Below are 13,679 nucleotides of genomic sequence, written 5' to 3' on the forward strand. Positions count from 1 at the left end.
AGTACATTTAGCAAGATAACGCACCATGTTGTACAGCTGAAATAATCTCGAACTGGTTTCTTGAGCATGACAATGAGTGCACTTTACTCCACAGTAATAAGATCTTAATGCAATAGAGCATCTCTGGAATGCAGAAGAACAGGAGGGTCGCTTCATGGGTTTGCAGCCCAAAAATCTGAATCAACTGTGTGATGCTGTCATTCCAGTACCTTATTGAATCAATACCATGAAGAATTCTGAGGGGAAAAGGGCTCCTACCCAGTACAAGTAAGGTGTACCTACTAATGTTAGGCCTAAATACAGATTCAACAATTCTATTTCAGGTTTAAAATTTTAGAATAAAATAAATTTCATTTGGTATTATGTAACAATATTAAACTGAACTGAAAGAGAGTGTCTGATTTCAGTCATATGTCTTTATAGAGTTCCAGATTAAATAACGAGCCTCTCCACAGTGTGCCAGTTATAATTGTTGCCTTGAAGAGCCAACATATCTGGTGGTTTGCATGCAAAATGTGAAAGGAAAAACTGGAGAGCGGCTGAGCTTGCCTTGGGACGTTTCATGACTGCAGGCTTTTGTCACATCCACTAACAATGTCACCCAAATTTCACAATGATGCACAACCTAGGCCTTTAGAAATGCCAGAAATGTCAGAAGAGTTCTAATAATATTAATTATTCTCATTAGTCAGACTTAGATTGATAACATTTATCCCTTAGCTACTAAGTGAAATGAATGAACACGCAAGATATATCTGAAATTGAACACACAAGCCTTAAAGACGTTATATGTCCACCTAACAGCCTCAGGTCATACAATCTTTGCATTACATGCAGTAGGATGCAATGCTTATGCAACCAGGTGTCATGGCTTAAACTATAAATTTATAATAACTCAGTGAAATGCTTCATTGAGTCAGCTCTCTATGATTGTTTGTGTCTCTGTCTGTGTGTGTTGTCTCAAACAGGTGATACAAACTTGAAGTGATTATCAACAGTATAATAATATCACATGCTCACACACCGCAACTAATATTGCTGCCTTCCTCCTTTGCAAATTGTCACCCATTCCCCTTCCTTTTATCTTTTCATAAAATCTTTGTTAGAACAAATTGTATCTGTGCTGTCTTTTAGTCTACAGTTGTTTGTTTTTTCTTAAATAAGGGACACTGTTTAAATATGCCTGCAGCTCCTCAGCATAGAGTTCATTAGGACTCACAATGTATCACCAGAATGCCACAATAGAAACCTGTCAAATACTGAAATTTCAAATTGGATGTTATTAGTTTTACTACAATAACCTCAGCGTCACCTAGAACTCCACAGCAGTGCTCTTATTCATATTGACTCCTTTATTGACCCATAAACATGTATAACATGAAAGTTGGTTTATAACATTTTGTACAAAATTAATGGGCTACAGTTCAGAGAATGGAAATGGAGTTTCTATGAAACTTGTGAGACAAGAAAAAAAAAGAATGCATGCAGTGCAAATGTCAGCCTACATATAAATAAATATGAACATCCAGGCCAAAAATGTTTCTGTAGGCATGGAAGCATATTCAGAAACATGTCTTCCTTCCACTACTGATCAAAGCCATCCTGCAAATGTGGCAGTGCAAAGGTGGAGCAGGAGATAAGACCAAACCTCAACTGTTTTTAGAAGGATGTTCAGACACTGTTGTTAACTCTTTTAATTTTGGTTGGTTTAAGAGGGTGTCACACTGTTGAGAACCACACTGAGGAACACCTTTGTAAATCCATGAAGGTGTGTTGTTCGTCTGCAACAACAACAACACCTTCTTTTTTATTCTTTTTTTGACATGAGAACAAAAGCTGGCTCCACTAACATCAGTCTTATTTCTCTGACGTATTCCACGTCTGCACACCCATGCATGCTGTCTTTGAGCGTTACTTCTTTCATAAAACCACGGGTGGAGCTCTTTTGTATTTTCACGCTGGGCGACATTTCATTCAAGTACAGACATGTGTGAACACTCATATTTACGTGGCAACCAAACACACCTCATTTTGTACTCTCCTCAAATCACTCATCATGACCTTGAGAAATGGTGGCAGAGGGTGTTTCAAATCTGTACCGTCTCTATTAAAATTAAATTAAAAATTCAATCATATGAGGATAACTGGGGGAAAAAAAAGATTACTGTCAGCAGTGGTTTTATTTGAGTCGCACAAATTTAGTGCTGTAGAGACTTGTCATGTCCAATTTATATCAGTGATTTAATTTTTATTTTAATTTGTGTATTAACACGAGTGTCTTAGTGAAATTAACTGGGGTATCATTGAGATTTTCCATAAAGTGGTTTTTTTTTCCCACTTTGGTTTGGATATATCTAAATACTTAGTTACTTTCAAAAGGAATGGTGTCACCTGGTCTTATTTTCTTGCACCTGCAGTGTTAGTGTCTTTACGTTGGTGATAACTCACCCGAAGTATCATAACTGTAGATTTTGAGGAAGATAAGAAGTTGTACTGTTACAATAATGTGGCATGTAGGGCATTTTAGGTTACACTGAGATCAAACACCACGGTCTGATATGTATAGCTTCTCTTTATTAGCTGATTTAATGCTGTGGACACAGTTTGGAGTACAAACAAATCATACACGTCTTAGCTCTAATGAAATCTAATACATGCAGGTAGCTTTTCTTTGCTGCAAGCTCTTTAGTTTACACTGCTGACGCATCATGTGCAAATGCACCACCGCCGTGACACAGTTAGAGCAGACGTCTAAAGGTTTATTTGAGCCAGTGCACGGTAGTGTTTGGCACCACACAAAAGATCCGCCCTGTGAATCGATGCAGGCTTGAGGCCTTGAGCAGATCCTTGTCCATGACTGGGAATTTGCATTTAAATTGCATCACCCTCACAGCCTGATGCAGTGCACCTGAGGAAGTACAGAAGGAATTGGGATGAGTTCAGGAGCAATGACATACTGCTACTGTATTTGAAATAAATACATTATAAAAAACATAAGACAAGCAACAAAACAACGAATTTGACTCATTCCTTATCTTTCTGCTCCTTACTTTGGATCTAAAATTGTGATAAGAAACCATGTGATCACATAAATCACTGCGGTGAATTACACAAAATGTGTTTGTTTTTGTCTTTTAAGAGTTGCCTATCTGGACTCACCCTTGACCAACACAGGTGTGGTAGGTGGTATTATATGATGGGCTTGGTCAAAGATTACAGACAAAAACAGGTTGCATTCCACGGTGGGGAGTCTCCTTGACATTCATTGACCAAACAGACCCATTAGCACTCCCATTAGCTGAATTTGCAGTGGATGGATGATTCTCCAGAAAACAGTGCACCTCATAAACTGCTTGCCCCATTGAACGGCCACAGAAGCTCTGAAATGTAATGAAAGCCTGCCTGTTTAAAAGCCGCTGAAGATCAGTTCACTTATATTTGATCCAGGAACACAAGTGTGACTGAAGGACAGGTTATATTTGATATTTGGCTATAGATGGATAGAGTGACGAGTGACAGAAAGACATTCAGACAGGTTGCACTGTGCACTGTGTTAAGTGTGAAGCTTTAAGAATGAAACCCTCTTTTTAAAAAACAACAAAAACATAGTACACATGTTTTCTTATTTGGTTAAACACATTAGACATAAAAACAATGATTTTCACCGAGATGTGTGTATATAGTTCCTTCACCCATGCCACTATCACCAGACTTCTTTTTTTTTTTGAATTGCAGTAGGGTATATTGTCACTGGAGACAGGTGTACTGCAGTCTTCGCATAACATACATTTTTTTGAACTAGTGCGCACAGAAGTGCATTATCTTAGCACACTGGTGCAACACTGGGCATGTGTATATCATAGTCCAGCCCCGCAAACCCGCCCACCCCTCCCTCTGTGCTTCTTCGGTGCCTCTCCGTCCGCCCGCCCGCAGCAGTCTCCTTCACGGCGAGCTTTCACTACAGAGATGGCTGTGAAAGTGTGTAGATCAGTACTCCTCTTGTCCCGGAGCAGCGGAGCGGTGGCCAGCAGCCGCCCCGCACTTGTTGTCTCTTCACAGCGGCATCATCAGCATATAAGACCGGTAAGTCCCAGGACGTCTGAGACAGCTCCGAGAGAGAGAAACAGAGAGAGAGAGAGAGAGGGGTAGGGACCGAGCTGGCGAGGCTGGACCGGAGAGAAGGCAAGCGGGGCTGGCTAAGGAAGTGAAGCTAACTAGCGTCAATATCTCCCCCACTTCATTTATTTCTTTGAGGTCGAGCTTCACGTAAAGGTGAGGCACACGACGAGTCATGATACGTATCCCAACCTGGTGTCGCGTGGATATTTTAATCCACGGTGGGACGTAGAGGTTTGACAGAGAGGCAATGCAGCTTTTTGGAGCACTTGAAACCCATCGACACCCCGCTGCTGCTGCCCCGCCGTTTACTGTAACTAGCCTTCAAACATTCGCCTCTCAAAAGCTTCATAACCCGTGATTTAAAAAAAAAAACAACAAACCCAAAACCCAGAAGAAATCCTTCAACTTTGCAGGCATATGTTAATCCCAGTATCATTCTGATCAGCGAATATGAATTAGAATAAGACCCAGTTTGAGCTTCTAGGTTGCAGTACCTGCTAGGGTTGGTTTGACTGTGGAAGGGTATGGATGCCTTATTTTTTGTGCTTTTGCAGTAAAGGTGTGATTGAGAGCCCGTGGCTGATGGTTAGCCCCATCTCTCTGCTATTACCTGGTGTGTGTTTGTGCAGCAGCAGAAACTCAGAACAATGAACATCTGTCCAGACCTGAGGAGGAAGTTGTGCTTGTGTGTGTGTGTGTGTGTGTGTGTGTGTGTCTGCAAGAGAGCTGAAGAGAGTTATCCATAGATGCACTCAGTGTTGACACATGAGGCTTCACAGAAACATGGAAGTCTGTACTTGGATGATGTCAGACTCTCCAGCCAGCCTGCTGTTTCTCCCCTCCCTGTGGGTGTTTCCCCATTCATCAGGGAAATCCTAGGTATTCCTGCAAGCTGATGCAGGTCTTTTCTTTACATGGTCACTGTAGTAATGGATGCACCCTCAACAATGCTCACAATAACAGGAAGGCAATTGCGTTTACAGAGCTGTCACTACCATGCAATAGTTGCACAGCGTTTTCCTGCCTCTGTCACCCCCGCCCCTCCCCCCTTGTCAGAAGGGGGGGTGTCACAGAGGCAGAGGAAACTGTGAGTCTTTCCAGCAGCAGCCTGAGGAGGGAGGAGAAGCCCAGGATGGGGTTCTGGGAATGTGGAAGTCTTTGCAGTAGTTAGAAGTACTGATGTAATGTTTTGAGAGTTTTGTTGTCTTTCTCTCTATCTCTGACACCATCTTCAGGCACACTTTCCACAGGCCTTATGAAATTAAATGAGGCTTTCCTTCTCAGCGAAGCAGGCCAGCCCGGAGGTTAAGGAGCTGTCAGAAGAGACACACACACACTCCATATCTCCACACTAGACCCACTGTGAACTATCACCCACTGTGAACTATTACAGTGAAAAAATTTGAGTCTGAATTGATATTCTTGGCCTCTTCCATCTCTAAGAAAGCCTTAACTGTTTTAAGCACGTTACTACTCACTGTCTCTTGCCAGAGTTGGCCGCTAATAAGTTTTCATTTTATTTCAGGCTGCCCAGGTTTGTAGTGTTGTTTGTCTGTCATATTGTGTCTCCGTCCAGTGAAGCGTTGCTGCGGCGGCCCCTAACGCGGGCCTGTCACTTTGTGACAGCCAAGCCTCTGTATTCATTTGTGAGTCTTCCAGTGGAAACCCTGTTTCGGCACTAGTGTTGATTAAAGCTGCAGTGGGATGCATACAGTTTCCATGCAGGCTGTATGCACACGTGTTTCAAAGAAGACCTAAATATGGTTTCTAGAGCCTAACTTGAAATGTAGAGCTGTGTAATGGCTCTGATGATGGGGCTGCAAAGGAGACAGTGTACTCCATATGCTTGCATTTAACCTGCACTAGATTAATATTGAGCCAGCTGTCATATATGATGCTGCTTTCCTGATGTGTAGTAGGAGTGGCGAGTCACTGGGAATACTCCTTGTAAAAGGGTTATAAATCAGTCAGGAGTTTCTGTACTGCGAGATAGTCAATATGTTCATATCTTGCATCTAAAATATGTGATTTAATGGAAAATGTGGCAATAAAAGGCATTAAATATTGTTTTTTGTAGTCATTTACTTACATTAAAGCTCCTATGTTCATTAAAGCTGAACAGCTGGAGACTAGAGCAGCTGGGGCCGGGGGGCCGAGGCCCGCTCCTCGCTCCTGGCTTTTAATCCAATCAGTAAAGGAGTAAACTAATTTATCCGTGCTGCCTTCACAGACTCAGCTCTGAACTTGTCCGGATTAGTGTGATAAGAGAGTGACTCTAAGCTTGTGGCTGTGCTAAGGGTGATAAGATAGCTGAATGACTGATAGACGTGTCCGCAATGGCAGTTCCATCAATGTTATTCTACCATTCACGGACAAACTGGTTTCAGACTCAGCGATCCAACATTTACAGACTGAGGGGGGAAACAGGTATATGGTATGAAGTGATGGGGGAAATGTCCATTCGGCTGCCATTTATCTGCTACTTAATGAGTCCAGTCTTCAGTTTGCAGTCAGATGATTGGCAGGTGTATGACGCCATGTTGTGTGAAAAATAACTGATGGCAATTCAGAGACCGTTTGTTTATGACATTTGGGTTTTACAACGATGACCTTCGTTTCTGTTCTCAGATGTTATCACATCATGGCCAGTAGCTCAGCAGGAGAGAAGTGATAATAATGTGTGGTCAACATAGCTGATATTGGATTACTATCTATACACAGGGGCGTTTTTAGTGGGATGAGTTTTTCTTGGGTGAGTGGGTGAGAAAGCTGATCTGAGTTTTCTCGCAGGGCTTTCATTGTCTTTGTAAGTGACGGTTATCGTGACGCTAAGTGATTTCACTTTTATAAAGTCCTGTTTTAGTTTTATCATAGATGACCCAAAACCCTAAAAACCTGAAGTGAAACCATGTCAGAAAGATACATGAAAGCAATTCATGCAACGCATCCCATATGAAGAATCTGAAAGAACCGTCAGCAGTGCTCTTATTGTTTGGCTATATTCAGACTGTTTTAAAAGTTTGCAGTGTGACTCGACTTTTAGTCTAAGCCATATCTGTTCCTATAATGAGCTTGAAAAACTGATTAGCCAAGATCACTAGCACCAGTGTTTATGAGTTTGAGATAGTGAGCTTCAGAGTAATGAACAGGAAATAACAACGAGGCAACCAATCTTGTTTTGCCAGACGGGCATGTTAGTTTACCCCGATTCACTGGGAACCCATCTTAGTCAAACGGGTGTCTTGAGACACTGTGACTGGATTCACTACCCACTAACGTATAGACATTGTTCCAAGCTGTGACCCGCATGCATTTGTTTTTTTGGTTTTGTTTGCATAAAATCTGTCCAAAAATCATCTGGTTATTAACAGAGCAACACTGTGTGAAAGGTCGAAACAGGTAAACCAGATAATAACATGCCGGTTGTGCCAGTTGTTATGTCGTGCCATCCACTCTTCCTGCCAATCCTGATTTAAACGAACAAATAAAGCGGGGAAGAAGTAAATGTTGTTAAAATACACAGCATGCCACATTGACAGAAAAGGATTTCCTCTAAATAGATTTTCCTCATTCCCAAAAAGATATTTACCAAGTTCGTAGTTACTTCCTGAAATCTCTTGATTGTTTTTTTTTTTTTTTTTTTTTTTAGAGCAAAAGTGGCTTCTGGGTATATATCATGCGTCTTTATCAAAACAAATCCAGCAATCAGGCCAAGCCGAGCACCCGCAGCAGTTTAATTTGTTGGGCCAGCATAAAATCAAAATAGTTCATTTACTCAAGGTTGAGGTAAAAGTGCATGTAGCCTAATAAAAGATAAAGAGTTAATTTAGAGATGAGCTGAAAATAAAGAGGTGCACTTCCTCATTTAGTTGAAGTAAAACGTATCTAGGGTGTTAATTATTAAGCTGACGTGACAGTAAACTGGTACCACTGTGGGTTATATTCTGCCAGGGACATGAACTAGTCTGGCTGGGTCTAAATGCGTCTCAGTAACTCATAACACCAGAATGTGGACGCATACTCGCTCTGAAGCTTCAGGCAGTACAGACTTATGTCTCTTTCCTGTCTGTAAGGCTCATGCTGCAGCACCTTTCCTGGCATTTCGTGGCAGTGTCGTGAAAAGATCATGGATTATCTTAACACCAGACAAAATGACAAGTGTGTGTTGTCATCTTATTACGGTGATGAAAAGCTGATAGCTTTAGCGGCCGTAGTAATGACAGAGCTCCTGTCAGCTCTGGTGGCGGTCACCATGTCGAGTGGTAGCCAGAGTAATTTCCAGGGTCTGCTGTGGTTCAGGAGTTATGTGGCGGATGGGCCTTTTTTCCATCTACAGATTTCGGCAGGGTGACTCACTGTGTCTGTTACAGTTAGGTCGACAAGTTTGTGAAACAGTTCAGCTAAAACAGGAGTGTCAAACATAAGGCCCAGGGGCCAGAATCAACCAGCCAAAGACTCCACTCTGGTCAGCTTAGCAGCTTTGGAAAATGTGAGGGATGATATACATTTTAGACTTTTAACTGTGTTTTTCAGCTTTTCCTACTGAACCAAAGTAAATAAGTAATAGATAAACAACTAAATAACAAAAGCTAACGAAACATTTTCTGAGATTTTCCAGATATTTTTCCTACAGTTTCAACCCAAAGCAGCATTTCTTCATCAGATTGATGAAGAAATGCTACATCAACATCAGTACGTCTCAGTTTTTCTGAGACGTACTGATGTTGACGTAGCATTTCTTCATCAATTTGAACTTGCACTTGTTGTTTTTATATCAAAATCTTTCATAGATTAAATGTGTAGTTAAGCTTATTTACACTGACAGGAGAGTTTGACTGGTCAAAATTTGCTGAGAATTTCATGTCAAAAGCACCTTTAGAAATGTGTTCACTTACAAGAAAATTTGTGACGTGTCCAATACTTATTTTGCGTGTGAGTGAGTGCACGTGTACCTGTGTGCACGTGTGTGGACGTGCTAGGAGGCGAAGCTTCTCACCCGCTGTGTTCATTCACACTGCTTCATATCTTTTAGCAAACTTGCTTTCTAGTTGACGCTCACTGGCCCTTAATGAGCCGTGAGCTGCTGAGAGCACAGGCACACGGCCCATAGCAAGAAGCGTGTTTGACATTTTTTTTTCTTCTTTCTGAGGTTTGTGTGCGCCCCAGAGAAATCACCCAGTGCTCTCTTTTTGGCTGCTGTCTCTGCCTTGTTAACCCACTGTGGGCTGCCCCACATGGGATTTTTTTTCTGTTCCTACTGCTCTATTTACACACATACACTCACAAATGAACATGTAGTAAAATTTGTGTAACATTACATATGTATGTCATTGTTTGTAGTATAATAAGTACAATTCTGTAAATATAAAAAAAGAAACTTAACATATTCTTTTCATTTCTCTACAGTTTACTGGCTTCATTTTGGAGAGTATTGCTTTAAAATACAGTTGTAGGTTAGTCCTGTTAGAAGGATGCCGTAGAAGCGTGTGTGCCTAATGTTCTAAATACTCCAGCTGTGAATTTTCTAACTACTACGTTCTGCATTACTGCCTTTAAAAAAACAAGGTGAACTTTAGCAAATTCATCGGCATAAAGAGGGAAAAAACAAAACAGTTTTTAGGCTCTGAGGAGCTCCAATCATTTGCAGCCTGTTTGCTGTCTGCCGTGTTATGTATTTAGCGAGTGTGGTCGCTACTGTAGCACTCGATCTGTTTCCTGTTTTGCATTTACCGTGCAGTTATTATTTTAATGATCCAGCACCTTACTGTAGCGAGGATCTGCATGCTTCAGTTATCGCCTCATTATGGTGACGTTTGGCATTGCAATGGGTGAGACTGTCGTGATGGACAAAGTCCTCATTAGTAATCCGGATGGCATTTCATCCTTGAAGTGGAAAATGACTGGCGAACCTCTGCTGTTGGCGTAGACTAATTAGCTGCTTTCCATGTTTCTGTGTGGCCCAGCGTGTCTGCAGTCAGGTCTGAAAAGGACATTAAATTAGGCCAACTTGCGTAATGTGATGATGGATGGAGGCATCGCTTGGTTACCCTCTCTCATCTCAGATCGGGGGGCTTGTGGCATCCTCTGCCAGGAGGGCAGGTTGCTACTAGAGCCCGAAGGTCATCAGCTGCCCTGCCTTTCAGGCCATTAGTTATGAGATTGGTCTCATTATTGTGACAAATCAGTGGGAATGCTGGGTCCAAATGAGCAGTGTAAATTAGACCGGGCAGATTTAGCTTGTGTGAAGGTCGGCTTTACCCGAATTCGTCAAAAATATGTGACAGTTATGGGAAACGGTTTCCAGACTCGCGTGTTGTCCCGTCACTTTGTTAACCTATACTTCACTTTTGCTGCGCTGAAATCATTGCTTTGTCCACAGTCATTTTCATGGCATCGTCATGCGTAACCGGGGTAAATTCTTACCTGGATCTTACCTGGACATTTGCAACCTGTCACAAACCAGTTCAGAAGAACTATGAAGAGTCTGGAAAATACAGCTTGGGTTGACCTTTCCTTCTGGAAATATTGATTGGGTATAGCATCGTTTATTCAAGTTCATGGTGAATTAAGAGCAGCTGCAGAGTTGGATGGATGTTGTGTAGACACATTGACAGTCTGGGGTGACAATTAAATAAAAAAAGAAAAGAGTGGGTGCTTTTATTTCATTAGGATGTAAATTGCACCTCATGAGTGCAGTCTTTCTCCTCCTTTTGCAAGACTTTTGTTTAGAGCAGGGCGATATGGCCAAAAATATTTATCACGATATATATTTGAAAATTTGCGATAATGATATAACCGACGATATAATTGATGCGAGACAAAATACAACTCCACAACATTACTAGCGCAAAAAGACAACCTTCCATTTATTTTCACTTAAACAAGAAGCTGGTTTTTATGTACATTAAAGCTTTATAAAAATGTAACAGTGCAAATGCAAATTCCTTGCTGAAAGTTTAACCAAAAGGCATTTCCAGTAGAAATGGGCTGACATATCCTGAGCATAACCATGTATAATAGCCACTGAAGTTAAAAAGAGGTGCTTTGCAACATTAAACTGCAGTGTGCAGTACGCATTTTTCGGACCATAAGGTGCACGGGATTATAAGGCACATTAAGCGAAACAAAGCAGTCAGATAAATCAAACTTTATTAAACTCATTCTTCTTGCTTCCTCCACTTCTGTACCATTGATTCATTAATGTTGAATTCTCTGGCAGCTGCTCTATTCCCATGTTGTTGCAGTATATTAATGACTAACCTCGTATTGTGGATGGATTATCTCAGTTGTTCTCCTGACTGAAGTTTGGTCCGTTTACAGCATCCTGCCATGCGATTACATTTGTCTCTAACCATGAAGAACCTTCACGTTAACTTTTATAAGTGGAAAAGTGTTAGTGTTCGTCCTCCAGCTTCACTGTTTATGTTATGCTAACATAGCTGTGTCGCTAGCGATCACGTAGCACATCATTATATACCAGCTAGCCCAACTTCAGTAACCCTACAAACGTCACTGCTGTTTAGTTTCCTGTCTTCATTTATGTTGGAAGTGATAGCAGAGCTGTACGTTTGATTTTTTTCAGAAATCTCTCAGTCAGAACATGCAATATCATGCTTAGGTAACTAGCGAAACTAGCGAGCTAACTTCCGCTAGCTTCCTGCTAACTTCTAACTCCGTTAAATGTAATAACTTTTGTTTTCATGGATGCCTGGAAGTTAAACTTTATAGTTACACCTGGTAAAGCAGCAATGCTGATCGTTTTATTAAAGATGAAAGAATTTAGACAGTTTTTAACTCTAAGTGATGCTGCAGTGTTGTTTGACCTGAAGCATACGGAGTTTAGGACCCAGATTACTCCCAGATTTAAGAGCATCTTAGTCCGACAAATACGACAATAACAACGGCCGCTTGCATGTTCTGCAAAAAATGTGCTTTGTTGTGTATCTGACGGACAAACACCAAACCAGTTCCACATCACTGAAGTTGCACCATTTTTACAAACCGATTCTGGTTCATCTGTTTCACTCAACAATCGGCCATGTGCGTATGAAAACAAAGGCACTGCGCATGCGCGTTTTACTCCCATTCTATCGCGATATTTCATTTTCCTATCGTTGCCTAACATTATACCGGTATTACCGTGAACGGTATAATATGGCCCAGCCCTACTTTTGTTTGCATATGACCATGGAGTATAAACGTCTCAAAGCTTCCTGTATCTTGAATTTCTCATATCAGTCCAGTCATTGTTGGATTCCCTGAGCTGAGCCTGCCCAGTATTACTTTCTAGAGTTTATAAATGACAGGTTTAGAAATTACCGTTTTTCAGTGAAACGCAGAAAATAACCAGGGTGGCGTGAGGAGAATCGCGACTGCTCGACAGGCAGCAGGAAAGAAGAAACTGGGATATCGGTCAACTGTGAGGCAGTTCTTAATTACAAATGGAAGCATGTGCGAATGAGCCCCGCTTTGCTGATGGAGTAATGTTTGGAAAGTGGTTCAGAGGAACGTTGGGAATCTATGATGTGAGGATTCCCTTGGCCTCAGGCTCACCTTTATTTCACAGAACAGAAACTAGCTGCTTCCCTTTACAACTTTCCCATTACTTTGACAGCAGAATTGGAAAGATTCCTGCATGTGTCTAACTCTGGAACCGTCTTTGCTTCGAAATTGGAGTTTTACTCAGAAGATCATTATCCAGTTTCCAGGAAACTAGTAGATGTATAAATAAAACAAAAAATATTGTTGCTTGGAAGCACTTTTGTGACTTCCAGGGTACCTTTTCAGAATTTATTTTGCATAGCTTTAGATGCACACTTCCACACGGACTCTTTCATGCATTGGTAAAGTAGCACATTTTACATGCCTGACAAAGCATAGTAACTTTGTAAATTATTTATGTATATATTAGAGTCTCTTGGAGGAATAGGTAGTACATTACTGGCCATTCACTGCACAGTTGTGCTCCTTTAAGTTATAGTTTAACCAAAATAGAATAAAACATGTGTTGCAGATTTTGGAGGCAGCCCTTGAAAGCCAACTAAGGCGTACAAATGACTCAGTGGATTCACTTTCCAAGCGGAATCCCGACAAACTTAAACAAGGCTAATAGCACTCTTAATTACTCGGGCCCCTCACAACGGCACACACAACGGCACACTCGCACAAGCTCATAAGCAGTCCTTTTGTTCCTGCTGGATCGATGCTCGGGGTTAATGGCACGAGAGCTTGACATTTTCGAGCTGGCTGCACGTCTTTTGTCCCGGTGATTTTTAGCGTGTGAGCCAATGTCTCCTCTGATAAAGCCAGCTGATCTCTGAGAGGCACAGGACCTAGAACTGCTGGGGGGAAATTTGCATGTGTTTCAGAGTTTATCTGTATGACAAAACCTGCTCGTGCTGTGTTACTAGTGAAGCGAGGCCTTCACCAGTCATGGCTAAACAGGATACGAGGGCCACTGTGACATCATCCTTGTGTCGAGGTCATTGCGGGTAGTGGTAGCGCGTGTCGACCTAAGAGAAATTGTCTCCTCATGGTGGCTCAGTGTGGCGTGATGTCTG

General features: G+C 41.6%; 1 protein-coding gene across 3 annotated transcripts in view; it reads left to right on the forward strand.

The window, feature by feature from the left end:
• The first annotated feature begins 3,901 nt into the window (after positions 1–3,901).
• The window catches only part of mcu (mitochondrial calcium uniporter), a 57,177-nt gene continuing 47,399 nt past the window's right edge, over positions 3,902–13,679 (forward strand). For all 3 annotated transcript variants that reach the window (XM_026189942.1, XM_026189943.1, XM_026189944.1), the window contains exon 1: positions 3,902–4,083. In XM_026189942.1, the coding sequence (XP_026045727.1) occupies positions 3,967–4,083 (117 nt within the window). In that variant the 5' untranslated portion in view covers positions 3,902–3,966. The remainder of the gene's footprint in view (positions 4,084–13,679) is intronic.

Source organism: Astatotilapia calliptera, chromosome 13, assembly GCF_900246225.1.
Source record: "Astatotilapia calliptera chromosome 13, fAstCal1.2, whole genome shotgun sequence".
Taxonomy (NCBI): Eukaryota; Metazoa; Chordata; class Actinopteri; order Cichliformes; family Cichlidae; genus Astatotilapia; species Astatotilapia calliptera.